Raw genomic sequence first — 19,012 nt, forward strand, 5'->3', positions numbered from 1 at the left:
AATTTGCAAGAGTTTCTGTATAATTACTATAATAACTCATGTTATGGAATACATTTATCATTCCATATAACTCATGTCTACTTTTTAAGTCTTTAAATGAAAACACAGTTACAATCCGAAAGGCACACAATTACTATAACCAGATATTTAGCAATATATCTAAATGCAAATTTGAAGCACAAAAGATTAGTACAAGGACTTTCTTCTCAGAAACCTTACAGAGTGACAAATATCAGTACGCAAGGGTCGCCTTTTCAGAATATCCGAAAGAAAGATGAGTTGCAGACCTCAAACTTGGAATAAAGTCGTACACTGGTCCAGAGTATCATCAGGACTCGTAACTGAAAACCAAAAATAACCAATTAACAAGTTATAATGTCACTCCAGCTATAAATCGAATTTTGGATGGCAGTCCTTTTATGGACAGTAAATTTTAAATTTTATGGGCCCTGTTGTTCAATAAATAAAACGTACGCCTTTTATATGCCCCTTTGAATTATGGACCATGTGCAAACGTGCAATTGCACACCTTGCACAAGCTCACATCTAGCCATGTGGACCAGATTTTACAACCTCGTAGATTCTTTTGTTCAAAAAGTTAGACTATTATTCTGATTTTAACCCGGCGTCAAACGAGATCCGTCAAATGAGTTGGCATGGGGTGACAGAACTGACGCCTGATATCGCGGCGTCAATTTTTGACGGAATCCGGTGTTAGTCGGAATCTTGACGGAGGAGAGCTGTGGAGCGTGAGGGAGAGAAGGACCAATCAAGTGAGAGAGTGTTATATATTTTTATTATTAATTTATTTTTTCCATCCAATTTCCAATCAAATTTTATCACATCACCCTCCAAATATTTGACACAAAAACTTGACATTTTGGGTTAAGGGGGTCAAATACAATGAAAGTCAAAAACCCATTTTTTTTACCAAAAAGTGCACAATACGACTCTGATATCACACAGTGAGGGTTAGGAATAGTCTTATTATGTAATCCTAACAAATGCAAAACACATTTCTAGAAATATGTTTGTGGATCAATCCAACCCTACAAGGTCCATTTCAGCTCCTAATTTGAAATGATCAGTTTCAACCCCCATAACCCGACCTGCAATATCCACCTAAATTGTCACCTCTAACAACAAAAACATGTGTTTCAAATATTATAAAACTAGTCAAACTCTCCTTGGCAAAAAAAGTTACCGATGCAATTTTCATGGGATGAAGAGTATATTATGATATATATGTGATAACAAATCAAGCTAACCTGTGTGCCCAACAGTCCTTGCGGATTCATATATTTCGTGATCATTTCCACCCTGACCAAAATAGTAAGTGATGATTAATTATACTCAAGTCTTAAGTAGTGAAACTATTAGTAGCCTATCAAAATAAACAAAGGACCAAATAATGTAATAAAACATAGAAGAGCTACCTTGTAAGTCTTATCTCCAAAAAAGTGAATCTCTTGAAATTCATCAAGGTATTTCAAGCAATAGGTTTTGTCCCAGCCTTGCGGGAAAGCCTAATAAGCCATTTTTTAGAATTAAAATAAAATAATCTAAAATTCACAATATAAGAGAATTTATAATCTCATGTTATACATAGGTAAGAATCCTCACATCAAAACTAATTTGGCCACCAATGGAAAACGTGAGGTTCAGATGAGCAAATTTTTCTCGGAGGACTTCTACCATTTTCGAGCGTATGTTGTGAACCTGAATTACAATTTTCTTATTAGAAGTGAATTCTAATTGTATATATAGATTAAAGATTATGTTGCAAAGGAATAACTAATTTAGTACCTTATCATACTTTTCAAACTCATCTCTTTCTTCTTGACTGCAGTTTCTCCCAATTGGTGAAACATTGATCATCCCACTTCGGAACTCAATGAAAGTTCCCCTATAATAACGAAGTTTAATTAAGTTGCTAAAAAGATGACCAGTTATTGCAATATTTGAGCTTTTCGCTCACCTTTTTATCGGGATATCTAAGTCGGCAAGGTAATGAAGGGTAAAGTTGACAAACTCCTGCATCATGTAGAGTAAGTTTGAATTAGTAAAACTTTAACCCGTAAAGAATATATGATAACGTGTTTATTGCAAGGACATCAAATAAGTTCTGTTCCTCTTTCTTCTTTAACGGTTTAGATTCATTTCCGTTCCAAACACTTTTCAACACTTTTCAAGACCCTTAAAGATCAGTCGGGACACTGTGAGAGTGTTTTTCTGATTATTGAAACTTGAAATCACTATGTCTGATTCGTTTTTGACTTAGGGTCAAGATAATCAGATTCAGAAAAGTAGGTTAGAAGTTTCGGTAAGAATACTGATTATTGAAATCACTAGTTAGAGTATAAGGTTACATACTAGTTATAGTATAGGGAAATATTACGTAAGTATACCTTCTATATATATATAGAAGGCCTCATGTACCAATGATACATACAATAATACAATACAAATACCATTGATTAATATCCTAAAACTATCAAGTTATCTAATTTTCATAACTCATGTAGTAATAAAAAAAAACCTCCCCTTGGATCGAAAATAGCACTTCACAGATACAAAAGGAAACGGATGAAATGCTTTTACCTTGATATTTTCCTCACCTAGATGTGTCTTCAAACTCTGCACAAAGATTAAATTTTATGAGAACTAATGTGTGTTACGTTTTTAATTAAATACTGAATCTTTTGTTGGGAGATATTAATATTAATATGATGTCTTTAAAAACTAATGTGTCTTCATGCTTTTTAATATACCTGTGTTCCAACTAGCTTTCCATCCTTGTACGCCACAAGGCCATTCTCAGCAAACACATAATCATAGTCATTTATAACTGCATACATATTGAAAAGAGATTGTTGATTTCTACGGAACATTTTTTAAATGTGTTCTTGATAAATTCAGCCAAGAAGCAAGGACTGTTTACATAACAAAGAAAGGAGTATTAAACGATAAAATCAGACATTTTGATAAAAGCTGGCTTCATATACTCGGGTCCAAAGTAATGATAAAGAATGTAATATTTATGCGACATTCAACATATTTTGGTATTCACTGAAAAATAAGGCATAAAAAAGAGCACACGGCTGACCTGTTGACCCTAGCTGTTCTGATATCTTAACAAGATCAGATCCTCCAACAATGCCAACAGTAACAACCTACCAGCAGGAAGAGACTTAATAATAAGAAAGAGTGGGGGAAACTGAATATCAACTAAATAAATAATAAATAATAAATAAATTAAGTAATAATAGGCTCAATATTTTAAAACATATTCGATCATGTACCTTCCTCAAATCCTGCATGAATTTCAACATCTTTGGTGTAACCCCCTGCAATTTTGAAGCAAGGGCTGTAAATACAGTATATATGCAAACAAGATTTAGTTCATAGAGACATTTTTTTTAGTAAACGGATATAGTTTTCCCTGTTCAAGCTACTTGGGGAGGGTTAGTATTTTTACTCGGATGACATTACAGATGTACACGGTCTAACCCGGTTATCTTGTGACCGTTTCGACCCTTTCCACGGCCATTCCAAGAAGATATGCTACTAGTGAAGTTTGTTGAAACCTCCGGTGAGGATATTATGACCCAACACTAGGCTATCTTGGGATGATTATAAGACATTTTCTTAGTGTTTCTTCCATATCATAACAGCACAAATCACTTCAAAACTCATTGTACTAAAAGATGACACACAAATACCTTATTGTTTAGAACAAATTGACAATTTATCTTCAGACGTACTGGCATACATCATAACACGTATAATGATATCATCAAACTTCGAGTACATGATGTTTTTAACCCAAAAACTTTGATTGTGATTAGATATTATAATGTGCTACCACACAAATAAAACCACTTCTTACTTGCATAAATGCCTTTTCAACATTAAAATTTAACTATATTGGCAAGATCACAATTTCTGGTAATCCATGTTCAGTAAGATCACGGTTTATAGTATACCTTCATAAACAAAATCTAATATAAAGGAAGCTGATTAGACTAAATACATACATTCACTAAATATAATAAGAAATAAAATAATAGGTTTACCTTCCTTGCAGCAGTAAGAGTGCCATCCACATCAAACAAAGCAATTAAACCAGATCTTTGCAAAGCCATCCTCTAAATCTTATTGTAAACTAAATGCACACCCAAGATCTGTAAATTCAGTAAAATAAAACAAATGCAACAATCATGAATTATTTCAGCGAACCAAATTATGCCTGTGTGATAAGGTCGTCGGTTGCGCTACCATGGTTTTAGATCCACCAAATTATACAGTTCAATTTATACAAGAAAAATCAATCAAACACGTCTCTAAAATACAAAACCACACGACTCTACGTAAAATACAAAACCACCGCAAGCCAGCTGTCAGCATTGATGCTTTTAGTACCAGAAATGTCTAAAGTTTATGTTATCCATTAGATCTTCTATATTTATCATTCGCTCACGAAACCGTACATGTTTCTAAATAGAGCAAGGATATTTCATTGTTTCAAAATGAAAGGCCATCTTATATATTAGCTATATCATATAAATCCATATCACACTGGTGACTAATTCTAAGTGTTAAATTTTATTAAACAAATGAAAAAGAATCCCTATAATCAAAACTTGAACTTTTGCATTCCATTTTTAATGTTATAAGTAGGCATCTCTCCCACTTTTAATAATCGCATTTCAATCATCTAAATTTTCCAGTGCTGATTCAAATCATCACGCTTGAGGCTTAACGTTTTAAATAAATAATCGAGACAGCCACTAACATCAATTCACCGCTCATGTATACTATACAGATCTAAATCACAATCAAATCTATTATCATATCGCTGATTCAAATTCAGTGCCTCACTATTTCAATTTATAGTCCCAAACTACCAATAGGCATCTGGTACAGATCTATAATCAAAACTATCACATAATATGAACATATTACCCTAAAATTCAAGATTTCAGTCCAAAATCCGTTTAATCTACTCATAATGCTAGTACTCCATTTCACATCTTCACTTCATAATCCCCTAATACAAATACGCATCTAGTAAGGTCTAAATCAGTCAAATAAACGACAAAAATAAACATATAACCCTAAAATTCAAAATTTCATTCCAAATTCCGTTTAATTCCAATAATGGCAGAACTATGTCTCACATTTTCAGATCATAATCCCCAAGTACCAGTAAGCATCTATCAGATCTAAATCACAATCAAATCAATCACAATCACAAATACGATTATACGAACAATATAATTACACAACCACAAAATTCAAAAATTCACTCTAAATTTCGTTTAATCTACGCATAATGCTAGAACTCTGTTCCACGTTTCACTAACATAAACATATACATATACATGATGACATTCAAACAGTTTATACTCCACACAGTACACAATATATTGATAACTGACTGAAACGTGTTACGAGTTTAATACTAAGTTGCTGTACTAGAAAGTAGTTGAATGATAGAGAAGAGGTGCAATGGACTTCTTACCGAACAAATTGTAGATCAGGTTGAATTCTGTTATTGTTTCAGTTATCGGAATCGGAAAATGTGGGATGTTGATATGTGTATGTGTGGAGGATATATATATATATATATATATATATATATATATATATAGAGAGAGAGAGAGAGAGAGAGAGAGAGAGAGAGAGAGAGAGAGAGAGAGAGAGATTGCTGTAATGAGACTCAAAGCGTGTTCAGTCGTGATTCAGTTTTGAGATCAACTCAAGACCAGTACAGGTGAGGTAGGTACTTTTGCATAAATATTAAATATATATAAATATAAATATAAATATAAATATATTAATTAATTTAATATTTAATAATTAATACTTAATGTTAATATCTCTTTTATCTATTATTACAAAACTTTAATTATATAACTCATTTTTAAAAAAAATCCTTACTGAAAAAGACTCCCTCCTTGAATGAAATTCAACCTTTTAATCTCAGCCCTTGAAAAAAAAGTTACGTACACCCATGATCAAAAACGTCACACAAAAAAGACAATTACATTGATATCCTTCCGTTTCACTTTATGCATTCCAAATTTTCAAATCTTTTATTCACGATATATCTGTATTCTCTCCATTAAATCAATTCTGAAACCTAAATTTCAAATGGTTGTTAACTTAGTTGATGGTTTATAATATGTGCATAATCGATTAACTATGAAAAAGTCAAACATTGTGCATATATGATATAGGAAGCATTAAATTTTTATCACTGCAAGATTCTTAATTCTTTTTTTTTCTATTTTAATATGAATTTTGAATTTTTTATATGATTGGTTGATTCACGTATTCTGGATTAGACTGCTGTCACTATTATGATAAACTAAGTTCATATAAACATAATGCATATTGGAGCACTTGACACATGTTGTAATTCATGAAATACGCAATACATGTCAAGTGCTCCAATATCGTAATTCATGAACTCGTCATGAAAATAGATTATTTTCTTTGTATGATTGTATCTTAAGCGGAATGTTCTTTCATATCCATTTATGAAACGAAACTAATCAGATGGCAATTTCTGTATTTCTTTGAACTTGCTATGGTTAAGGAGGGCTCGGTGATATTATTCTGCACAAACAATGGATGATGGACTATTAGTGGATCTCAGAGTACCTATACATCTCTATGTCTTTTTCTCACTTTTTATATAATAACTAGGGTTAAAGCCAAAAATAGGCTACAAACTTACACAAATGTACCGATGTCGCCCACGAACTCATTTTCGTCCTACTGTCGCCTACAAACTTTCAAAAATTGTACCAATGTAAACAAAAACTTTCAAAAAGTGTACCAATGTAAACATAAATGACTTGCTACCGGCTAAACTGGTAAAAAATTAACACGTGTCGTTCGTGGATTGGATCTTATTTCTTAAAAAAAAAAAAAAAATTTATCAGGTCAAAATTAGTATGTAACAGGTCAAAACGCCAAAATGTTGACATTAGCACATTTTTTCAAAGTTTGTAGGCGACAGTAGGACGGAAATGGGGTTGTGGGCGACATCGGTACATTTGTGTAAGTTTGTAGCCTATTTTTGACTTTAACCCTAATAACTAATAGTTGATATGTTTATTTTTTAAAATCTGGTTGTTTAGGTGATGGTATTGTAAAGTTAAATGACTGATTATTATAGTACTATTTCAACTTTGATTGTATGTTTATTTATATACAATTTTTTTTAAATATATCAAAATCTTAATATATTTACTTTAATATTAAATTATGTTTTAGTCCCGCGAAATTGCGGGTTATAAACTAGTTATCCTAATATACTAATAGAAAAACTACCTGCTGATGATGTTGGAGTTACTGTTTTCTTTGGACTGACTTGTCATTTCACTTACTTTTCCCAGGGTACTTTCGTCCCTTTGTTAATACTAATATTAATATTAACGTAAGCTATCTACAATATCTATTAAATTCCTAATTTGATTATGCCATAAAAAACAATTTTCAAACTTTTAAATAATTTAAAAATAAAAAGAAAATTTCTAAAACATCTATAATGATGTCATTAAGGGAACTAATTATATTTAATAAAAATTAAAACATGTTAAATAAATGTACAATATGAGAAACATTATGTACAACCTTATGGTAAAACACACTCATGACTATATGTATAATATTTGAAGCATTATGTACAACCTTATGATAAAACACTCATCTTAGCATATGTACAATCATTAAAATAAATTGTACAATCTTTTACAAAACATTTCATGAATACATATACAAACTTTGAAGCATATTGTACAACTTTCATTAAATAGTTGCATTTTAGTTTTAAAGAAATTACAAAAAGCATTTGTTATTAGTAATAACTTTTATTAAAAATATAAATATTTAATTGTTAAGCAAACTTTATTATTATTTAGGGTTAAAGTCACAAATTGGAAATATATTTTCTCAAATGTTCCGATGTCGCCCATATACCCATTTGCGTTCCACTATCGTCTACAAACTTTCAAAAAATGTACGGATGTCGCCCACTATACTTTTTATACCTGTAACGTGTGACAACCCGGAAATTTCCGACCAAATTTAAACTTTATCTTTACATTATTCCGACATGATAAGCAAAGTTTGTTAAGTTGAATCTCAAAACTTTTAAACTGTGTTCATAAATTCATTTTAACCTCGACCAAATTCTGACGATTGACGAACCATTATATAAATGGATATGATTATATATATTGTATATATATTATAACTTGAGAATATTAACAAAGTATTAAACGTATAATACCTTAAATAAACGTATTTGTTTCAATATATATTTAATATATTTATCGACGAAATTAAAAGATAATATCAAATGATTGAATTATCAGATACATTGTGATTATGATTACAGGTCTCTGTTATGAGGTTCACTATGATTTAAGAAATCTGTTTTTTAACAATATTCGGAAAATGGTAAAGTGATTTATAAGTAAAAACAAATGTGTCAATTAACGGGAACTAGACATGGGTTAGTGGAGATTCCTGTTTAGTTTCCAATTCATGTTTTATAATATTTTCCTCGTGACCTTGATAAGATAACTATGTTAACTTTCATTTTATTTAATATGAAAGTAAGAACGTAGAGTGTAAATAATTTAGATGTTGGATATCGACAAGTTAAGAAAATTGACATTTTACTTTAAGATGATTCATAAGTTTATTTAACCTTTGGACTTTATCCCACGCTCCACCAACAAACTGTAATTTAATAACTCGAAACCTATTAACGAGTATATATAATTTACTTTTCTAAAACGTTTTATGATATAACGATTTTCATTATTTTAACCTTTTAACAAAATGATTCTTAAATATATTTAGTTTTGAAAAATAAAATTATCATATTTATTTGATTTAGTTTCAAACGTACAAAAACGTTTTCAGTTTAAAAAGAACTTTATTATTAAAATGTATATAACTTTTATAAATATCTAGAACCACTTTTGACAACTCATTATTTAACCAGTATGATAAAGATAACGATATTTATATTTTATTTTATTAAATGTATATAACGATTTAAATTAATATTATATATATTTATACGCGTATTATACGTACATAGTTTTATACTTTTACTATACTTTAACTTTACCTTTACTTTACTTTTACTTTACTTTAACTTTAATAATTCACTTTAATAATTCACACTTTAATAATTCACTTTAATAATTCACACTTTAATAATTCACTTTAATAATTCACACTTTAATAATTCACTTTAATAATTCATACTTTAATAATTCACTTTAATAATTCATACTTTAATAATTTACTTTAATAATTCAAAAATCTATTATAAACAGAATTTAATAGATTTCATTATTTTATAGAAACTTGAAAATATATTTCTCTAAACTCTCTCAATCGATTTACATATATATATATATATATATATATATATATATATACATATATATATATATATATACATATATATATATATATATATATATATATATATATATATATTTACTCCGTATTATTTTAAGATATTATTAGTATACATAAAATACTACGACGGAGTTATGTTCAGGCGATTTCAAAATAAGTTTTCAAACGGGATAGAGCTAAGGAAATTATGGGTTATAGCTATGGAGGTTATGGGTATTGTTCGAGGGTATTACTCGTGAGGTCAACCTAGCGTTTATCATTTTCGTTGCGTCTACGTACTTTCCTGCAATATTGAATCACAATATTGATACGTGAGCATTCATATCTTCTCTTTTATATATTAATAGTGTATCCCTGACTAGTGCTCGAGTATATAGGATTATGCATGCTTGTATGCTTAGTTTCGTCGTTAAATAGTTTATGATAAATCACGAATTTAATACATATGCTACTGAGATAAGGTATAAGATATGCATGTCGTTGGAAAACAGGTGAAAAATTAATAACTTTTCATTTAAAAAGCGTATGGTTTCGATGAACGGATTAAAAGATATAGTCAACTGAATTATCTTTAATTTTAGTATTATTATTAAAATTATTATTATTATTACGATCGTCGTTATCGTTATCGTTATCATTATTGTTATCGTTATCATCGTTATTATCGACATTATTATTATTATCTAATAATTATTATTATTATTATTATTATTATCATTATCATTATCATTATTAATATAAGTATTATTATTAAAAATTGTTATTGTTATTATTATTACTATCGTTATTATCATTAAGGTTATTATTAATATTATCAATATTATTATTATTATTATTATTATTATTATTATTATTATTATTATTATTATTAAAATAATTAATATTTTCATCAAAACTATCATTTTATTATTTTTATCGTTATTATTATTATTAAAAGTATCATTAATATTAAAACTATCATTTTTATTAAAATTATCATTTTTTTTATAGAAATATCAATGTTATTATACAATATCATTATTATTATCATTTTAGTATTATTATTATTAAAAATTATCATTTTAAATAGAATCATTATTTTTATATAAAATATTATTATTATTACAGTTAATATTAAAAAGTATCGTTATTATTAAGTTTATCATGATTAGAATTATCATTTTATTATAATTAATATCATCATTGGTAAATGTAAATATTGTTGTTATTATTAGTAGAATAATAATAATTATTATTATTATAAAATAATACAACTTTTACTCATTATTATTATTATCAATATTGTTTTATCAAATAAATATGTGATAAAAAGATATTTTCACCACACGTAATATAATTACATTAATAATACATACCACTATATTTTATGATATCAAGTGAACTATATAAACTATATTACTTACGATATATAAAAGCATATTTTTTTATCATATATAAAATTTTAATATACATTTTTATTTATTAATAAATGACTTATATTATTTACTCTAATAAAATTTGATAAATATATTTAAATATACAAAATGACTATATTTATGTTAAATAATAAACATGTATAGATTTTGGAAGTCATTTTGGGCTAAGATAACTTTTGTTGACTTTTGCATATCGATCTCGAGCATTAGGATTGTGATACACTATGACCTGACCTAAATTGTTAGACAGATATTGACCAACATATAAATATATATATATATATATACTTAATATAGGTTCGTGAATCCGAGGCCAACCTTGCACTTGTTCAGTGTCGTCATATGCATAATTGCTACGAAATACAGTATTGTGAGTTTCATTTGCTCCCATTTTAAATGCTTTTGCAATATATATTTTTGGGACTGAGAATACATGCACTTTTATAAATATTTGACGAAATAGACACAAGTAATCGAAACTACATTCTATGGTTGAATTTTTATACCGGATATCGCCCTTGTTGAACTTGGTAGCCTAAGAATTGGTGTTTATTATAATTGCCACCAATTGACGCGAATCCTAAAGATAGATTTATGGGCTTTGACACGCCTCAGTCAGAGAATTTGAACTGTTTTAGTACTTCGATTTTTCTCTACAGACGAGTGGTTCTGTTTTGGGGATATTCTAGATGCATTTTGTTAATGTCGGTTACCAGGGGTTCAATCCATATGAATGATTTTTATGCAGATGCATGATGCTTATGAGAAATGAAAATGAAAATCTTGTGGTCTATTAAATTAATGGAAATGATTATTTATGATAAACTAATGAACTCACCAACCTTTTGGTTGATACTTGAAAGTATGTTTATTCTCAGGTTTGAAAGAAATCTTCCGCTGTGCATTTGCTCGTTTTAAAGATATTACTTGGAGTCATTCATGACATATTTCAAAAGATGTTGCATTCAAGTTGTAGAGTTCAATAAAGATTATTATTAAGTAAATGACAGATTAAGTCATTATAGTTTGGATATATTATGAATTGGTATGCATACCTGTCATCTTTCGATGAAATGAAAGTTTGTATTTTAAAAACGAATGCAATGTTTGTAAAATGTATCATATAGAGGTCAAATGCCTCGTAATGTATCCATATGTTATTGTATTCGTCCTTATAGATTAGGACGGATCGTCTCATGTGGTATCAGAGCGGTGGTCTTAGCGAACCAGGTCTTGCATTAGTGTGTCTAACTGATAGTTGTTAGGATGCATTAGTGAGTCTGGACTTCGACCTTAGTTGCATGTCAAAAAGTTTTGCTTATCATTTCTTGTCGGAAATTGCATGCTTATCACTCTCAGTCTAGACACATCTTACTGCATTGATTGCATAAATAGTGTATAGACAAAATTCATATCTTAGCATATCTGCAAATTCATATCTTAGCGTATCTGCAAATTCATATCTTAGCGTATCTGTTACTGTAAATTTTTCCTGACATATTCCGTAAATTCCTCCGTAATCTACGAAATCTTTTGTTCTATATATATAGATATTCTATGTAATTAGAATGCCATCCGATAACTGAAAATCAGTTCATATCGAAAAATCCTTTATTCAATCATACGAAATGGAACTCGCCGCTAGTTCAAGTCCCTCGGATTCCGATATGGAGTTTCACTCGAGCTCCGAAAGCAGTGTGACCGGAATAGATCAACCAATAAGCCATCATCTATTCTGGATGAATTGGGGATGGGTTCGTAGCCTACTTAATCATTGGAGACAAGAAGAAGGTGATCCCTTCCATCCACCACATTGCCCTCTTGGCGAAGAACCTGAAGCACTTACCGGCGAACCTGTTTGAGACACCATTTTCTCTCTCATTTCCAGAGTATCTCGGCATAATTATATACTATCTCAAATTCTAGATCTTATTCACCTGCTCATCTGAACCACTGATCATCCCGGTGTAATAGAAGAAGTCAACGAGCTCCGCACTCGAGTATTGGCTTTGGAGAATATGGTGCAAGGGTTACAAGCACCAGCATCATCACCGGCATCAACAGTACCACCATCAGCAACACCAACAGTACCATCACCACCACCAACAGCAATATCCGCATCCCACACCTCAACATCACAAACGGTACCTCGAGCATCAACGTCACACACACCATAGATACCAAGGAGTACCAACAACAACAAACGACGAAATATTGATTGATAATTTCATCGGAGAAATATTCTACGGTGATTATGTAATCTTTAAAGTTTTAAAGATTATTTATTCCAATCATAACCGTAAACCAAGATGAATGGATGGATAGAGATGATACAGGGAAGAATAGAAACCCTGACAAGTATGATGCACGAATTACAAGCTAGACTTGTTTACCAGCAGCATCAACAGTACCATCAGCATCACTAGCACCGTCAGTACCGCCAGCATCACCATTAGTATTACCAATACCAGCAACACCTGTAACACTACAAACTCCACCAGTTACATAACCACAAACGATATCAACACCACAATCACCTATGGATATATATTGAAATAATGAGTTATGAAGTATTAACTCATTATTTCCAAAGAATTTATATATTATATAAATTTTAGAAACATAATATATCTTTCGTACTAAGCTGTTATGTATGAATTGAAAAAGGGGTAGATACTACTCGGTTAATTCATATTCATATGACTAATATGCTATAATGTACATCCTTCGTTAGCAACTTAACCATCATTGACTACAATCTCTGTTTCAAATTCAATGAATTCCATTTCATAATAAACTAAGTGTATTACTCAATTACATATTTGATTTTACACCTTCGATATACTCGAAACTTTCTAGACAACATCATTCGTATTTTCTGAAGTTCGCAAGAATTCCACGAGCACCAACATCATTCACCGAAGAAATATCAATAAAAATGAATAATGAAGTATTGATTCATGATTTCATTTACGTTGAAGAAATAATTCGCGAAGATTACGTAATTTCTAAAGTTTTAGGAATTATTTAATTCTAGTTCCAACCGTAAATTAATCGAGTTTAATTTAATATTAATTCATTAAATTTATATTACATCTGAAGAAAATATACATATATTTTCATAAAGATTGTAATAGAAATTCTCTTGTACAAAATATTACTTGTGAAACTTTTAACGGGTAGGTAATGCTCAAGAAATATATGAATTCACAATTAATATGATACACTGTACATTCTTCAATTCTAAATCAAAAGTCATCAACTATATTCACTACTTTTACAGCGATACACATTCTTTCATAATATCAGGACAACCATTTTCATAAATTACATATCCTGATTTTGAACAGATCAGAAATCTAAGTCAAGATTTAGAGTAGATATCACTCTTAGATCCCTACATCTTTCAAAGCTATACTTTGATTTCAAAACTATGCTAGAACATCATTTCTATTCATAAAACCCAGAAAAGTATTTGTATCATTCAAAATCCTAGAACATCATATGAATATTAACGATTACAATCTATGTTCAAACCCCTCGAAATTCCTGAAGACACTTCAAATAATGAACAATCGAGATGATGATCCAACCACATGTTACCCACAGTCATGCACCTGAAAAACTCTCGAAACCAAAGTCATAGTTTAACACGTACTCGCGTCAGATCCTTTGGCATTTATTAGCAAAAATAACTTTACGATTCCTTTTCAAAGTAGCAAATTCTGTTACAGCTCCAGCAAGTCAATTTCGATTTTTTATTCGGAGTAGCCTTATTATAACCCTGATATATACGATTACCCTTTTGTTACCGGAGAACCTCTTATATTCCACGACATTATCAGCAGATGTACCATCGTTACCCTTTGCAGTAAGTCTCTCCGAAAAATCATTATATGTACTCATTGAAACCCCATCATCTACTCATCTGCATCCTGTAACAATACTTGCCATACCAACTATCGAAAATCATCAATCATCAATCTCGAATCTCGCAACATTTTCACTTCAATAGTTATATATATACATATAACGTCTATCTCCTAAACTTACATATTTCGAATGTGAAGTTTCTGAAAAACACCCTAAACTGCGAACTAGTTCTCAAATTTTGAAAAATGCTGATGAAGCAGCAAAAACTGTAAACGACCTTAACAGTCAAAAGTTTGATGATAAAGAGTAGTGTGTTGGCAAAGCTCAGAAAAAGAGAAGGTTTGGAACTGAAAAACGGTTGAGCAAACCATGAAGGAGGCTGTGGATAAATCACAAAGACAAAATCTACCTTCAAAGAATCCAAATGATTAAGTGTCTGCTAAAGTCTTTAGCGAATACCTTGCTCCTTACTCTAAAACCATTGCGAACAATATTCTTCATCATCCTCCGATCTTAAATATTCTAAGATATCATCGTATCTTTCATTATAAATATCCTCGATATTTCTGAAGATATTTTCATAATTATTCTTATATGAAATCATTTATCTCTTCACGCTATCAGTGTTACATCATAAAAGAAACTGTTTTAGTTTCTAAATTCTGAAAAATTTGAATTTAAAATATGAATGTTTTTGAAGTAGTGTTGGGAACTGAAGCATGAGTTAGTATAATATAATGACACTTGATCAATGTGATTATATTACAGTAAGTCATGCTGAGTTTCTAAATGGAACGTGATGATTCACAGATCATAACGTCATCATGTGCCATGTTACACGAATCTTGTATTCTATTTAACCTCTAAAAATATCAAGAAAATATTTTCTTGATGATTCAGTCTTTTCCGGATATTCTGGTAATTTGACAAATCAAATCGTGCTACTACCTTTCCTTTCTACTTTATATATTATGATAATTCGAAACTCCATACCTACGAATTTTGGACCATTACTTGTGAAAAGAAAACAAAATTATGAAACTTTGAAATAGAAAGGGGGTATAAATCGCAGTAAACAGAAAAGATCATTAACTGTAGATGTCAATAATTATAGAAAGACAGCAGCAAGAACTTCAAAAAATAAGGAAAGATATAAAGTCCGACAGCAACACATAAATTACAAACCGTGTATGTCAATACATATTGCAACATAAAGACACGACAGAATTAAAAACATTATAACCCCAAGGTAATAGTAAGAGTAAATAAAATCCTCCGGCGGTAGATGAAAAAGAAGAATGACAGATATGAAAGTTAGGAGTATATCAAGAATCAGAACTGGATGGAGCATATTGATGAATGCTTTAAAGTATGAATTGAGGGAGAAAGAATAAAAGGTGTGAGTTGTGGAAATAAGGAAACGAAGGGAGTGGATTTATAGTGAAAAATCTGACAGAGCAATTGTGACAGGTTATCGCATTTAATCAAAGAAGATCCTAATTTCCTTAATTACTGAAAAATCAAATCTTGTTACGAAGATATTCTCAAAATACCTTAACTCCGGAAATCAATCCTATCTAAGTCAAAAGATATGACGAATCTACACTTACTCATTTCACTCTTTTGTGATAGCTTCATTCGTACTCTTCAATAAATCAAATTGTTTTATCTATATTATTCAATGATGATAAAACTTTATTTATCAACTTATATTCGTCATAATAACATTCTTATTGTTATCCATGACGACTTCGATCAAATTTCGGGGATAAAATTTCTTTAACGGGTAGGTACTGTGACAACCCGGAAATTTCTGACCAAATTTAAACTTTATCTTTACATTATTCCGACATGATAAGCAATGTTTGTTAAGTTGAATCTCAAAAATTTTAAACCGTGTTCATACATTCATTTTAACCTCGACCAAATTCCGACGATTCACGAACCATTATATAAATGGATATGATTATATATATTGTATATATATTATAACTTGAGAATATTAACAAAGTATTAAACGTATAATACCTTACATAAACGTGTTTGTTTCAATATATATTTAATATATTTATCGACAGAATTAAAAGATAATATCAAATGATTGAAATATCAGATACATTGTGATTATGATTACGGGTCTCTGTTATGAGGTCCACTATGATTTAAGAAATCTGTTTTTTTAACAATATTCGGAAAATGGTAAAGTGATTTATAAGTAAGAACAAATGTGTCAATTAACGGGAACTAGACAAGGGTTAGTGGAGATTCCTGTTTAATTTCCAATTCATGTTTTATAATATTTTCCTCGTGACCTTGATAAGATAACTATGTTAACTTTCATTTTATTTAATATGAAAGTAAGAACGTAGAGTGTAAATAACTTAGATGTTGGATATCGACAAGTTAAGAAAATTGACATTTTACTTTAAGATGATTCATAAGTTTATTTAACCTTTGGACTTTATCCCACGCTCCACCAACAAACTGTAATTTAAAAACTCGAAACCTATTAACGAGTATACATAATTTTACTTTTCTAAAACGTTTTATGATATAACGATTTTCATTATTTTAACCTTTTAACAAAATTATTCTTAAATATATTTAGTTTTGGAAAACAAAATTATCATATTTATTTGATTTAGTTTCAAATGTACAAAAACATTTTCAGTTTAAAAAGAACTTTATTATTAAAATTTATATAACTTTTATAAATATCTAGAACCACTTTTGACAACTCATTATTTAACCAGTATGATAAAGATAACGATATTTATATTTTATTTTATTAAATATATATAATAATTTAAATTAATATTATATATATTTATACGCGTATTATACGTACATAGTTTTATACTTTTACTATACTTTAACTTTACCTTTACTTAACTTTAATTTAACTTTAATAATTCACTTTAATAATTTATATTTTAATAATTCACTTTAATAATTCACACTTTAATAATTTACTTTAATAATTCATACTATAATAATTCACTTTAGTAATTTCATACTTTAATAATTCACTTTAATAATTCATACTTTAATAATTTACTTTAATAATTCAAAAATCTATTATAAATAGAATTTAATAGGTTTCATTATTTCATAGAAACTTGAAAATATATTTCTCTAAACTCTCTCAATCGATTTACATATATATATTTACTCCGTATTATTTCAAGATATTATTAGTATACATAAAATACTACAACGGAGTTATGTTCACGTGATTTCAAAATAAGTTTTCAAACGGGATAGAGCTAAGAAATTATGGGTTATAGCTATGGAGGTTATGTGTATTGTTCAAGGGTATTGCTCGTGAGGTCAACCTAGCGTTTATCATTTTCGTTGCGTCTACATACTTTCCTGCAATATTGAATCACAATGTTGATACGTGAGCATTCATATCTTATCTTTTATATATTAATAGTGTATCCCTGACTAGTGCTCGAGATGAATTCTTTTTGTTTGTCTAAACATGCTTTGAATTTTGTACTTCATTAGTTTGGACATGTTCATGGTCATGTGGATTTGGTTAGTACTTATCTGGCATTTCATTTCAATTGTGTAGGTACATGATGATCTCGAGTTATAGGTGGTAAACCTGATGATCACGAAGAGAATGAATTTAGACCGTTGTTGATGTATGAAGAAGTAATGAGAGTAGTTAAATCACATGGTGTTAGTACTCTTCCAGATCATATGTTGAAGGCTGCATAAGCTACCGGTCTTCGTAAGCTTATTCATACTCGATATCTCGAGGTACATCAATAATTATCTATACATTTATTCTATCTCAAATTTCAAATGCAATGTATGTATATATGTATTTGTATATGTGTTTATATGATAATTGATAACTTTAAGTCTAACAACAATTTAATAAACTAAAAATAGAGTGGGTGATGGGTTTCTTGACTAAAAAATTTGCAATATTTCAAAACTGAATGATTGTTGATCCATCGTATTTGTTTAGAGTTGGAACCAAGGTTTGTTTTTGATATTCCTTGTCATCAATGATGCTATAGTAGTTGGTTATAAAACGGTTTAACTTTTATTGTTTTGCATGATGTAGATAGTGATTAAAGCCTGTTGTCCGACATTTGTCGAAGTGCACCGAACAAAATATGGTATGATCCGTATTCATCTTCTTTGATTCATGTATTTCTGGTTGGATTTATTCTTAATTTGTAAGACCCTGAGTTCAGTTTCATTGTATCAATGTGTCGCGCCAATATCAGCGCGTCGCGCCAATATCAGCG

At 29.7% G+C, this 19,012-nt stretch overlaps 1 protein-coding gene across 1 annotated transcript; it reads right to left on the reverse strand.

Annotated features, from left to right (window-relative positions):
• Nucleotides 1-5,716, reverse strand: LOC139873799 (phosphomannomutase). The gene is made up of 12 exons (XM_071861630.1): nucleotides 5,525-5,716; nucleotides 4,077-4,184; nucleotides 3,303-3,347; nucleotides 3,107-3,173; nucleotides 2,772-2,848; nucleotides 2,602-2,637; nucleotides 1,979-2,034; nucleotides 1,807-1,906; nucleotides 1,624-1,719; nucleotides 1,437-1,526; nucleotides 1,269-1,320; nucleotides 1-341 (listed from the first exon to the last, which is right to left on the reverse strand). Exons 2-12 carry the CDS (start codon nucleotides 4,143-4,145, stop codon nucleotides 289-291), a joined length of 741 nt encoding a protein of 246 aa, XP_071717731.1. The 5' UTR covers nucleotides 4,146-4,184; nucleotides 5,525-5,716; the 3' UTR covers nucleotides 1-288.
• Nucleotides 5,717-19,012: the final 13,296 nt, after the last annotated feature.

This window comes from Rutidosis leptorrhynchoides, chromosome 1 (assembly GCF_046630445.1).
Source record: "Rutidosis leptorrhynchoides isolate AG116_Rl617_1_P2 chromosome 1, CSIRO_AGI_Rlap_v1, whole genome shotgun sequence".
Classification (NCBI taxonomy): domain Eukaryota; kingdom Viridiplantae; phylum Streptophyta; class Magnoliopsida; order Asterales; family Asteraceae; genus Rutidosis; species Rutidosis leptorrhynchoides.

Coding starts and splice junctions, on each gene's coding strand:
- LOC139873799 (XM_071861630.1), bottom strand. CDS start 4,145: ATGGCTTTGCAAAGATCTGGTTTAATTGCTTTGTTTGATGTGGATGGC. Junction 3,174..3,302: donor TCATGCAGGATTTGAGGAAG/GTACATGATCGA, acceptor TCCTGCTGGTAG/GTTGTTACTGTTGGCATTGT. Junction 2,849..3,106: donor AGAACAGCTAGGGTCAACAG/GTCAGCCGTGTG, acceptor ATATGTATGCAG/TTATAAATGACTATGATTAT.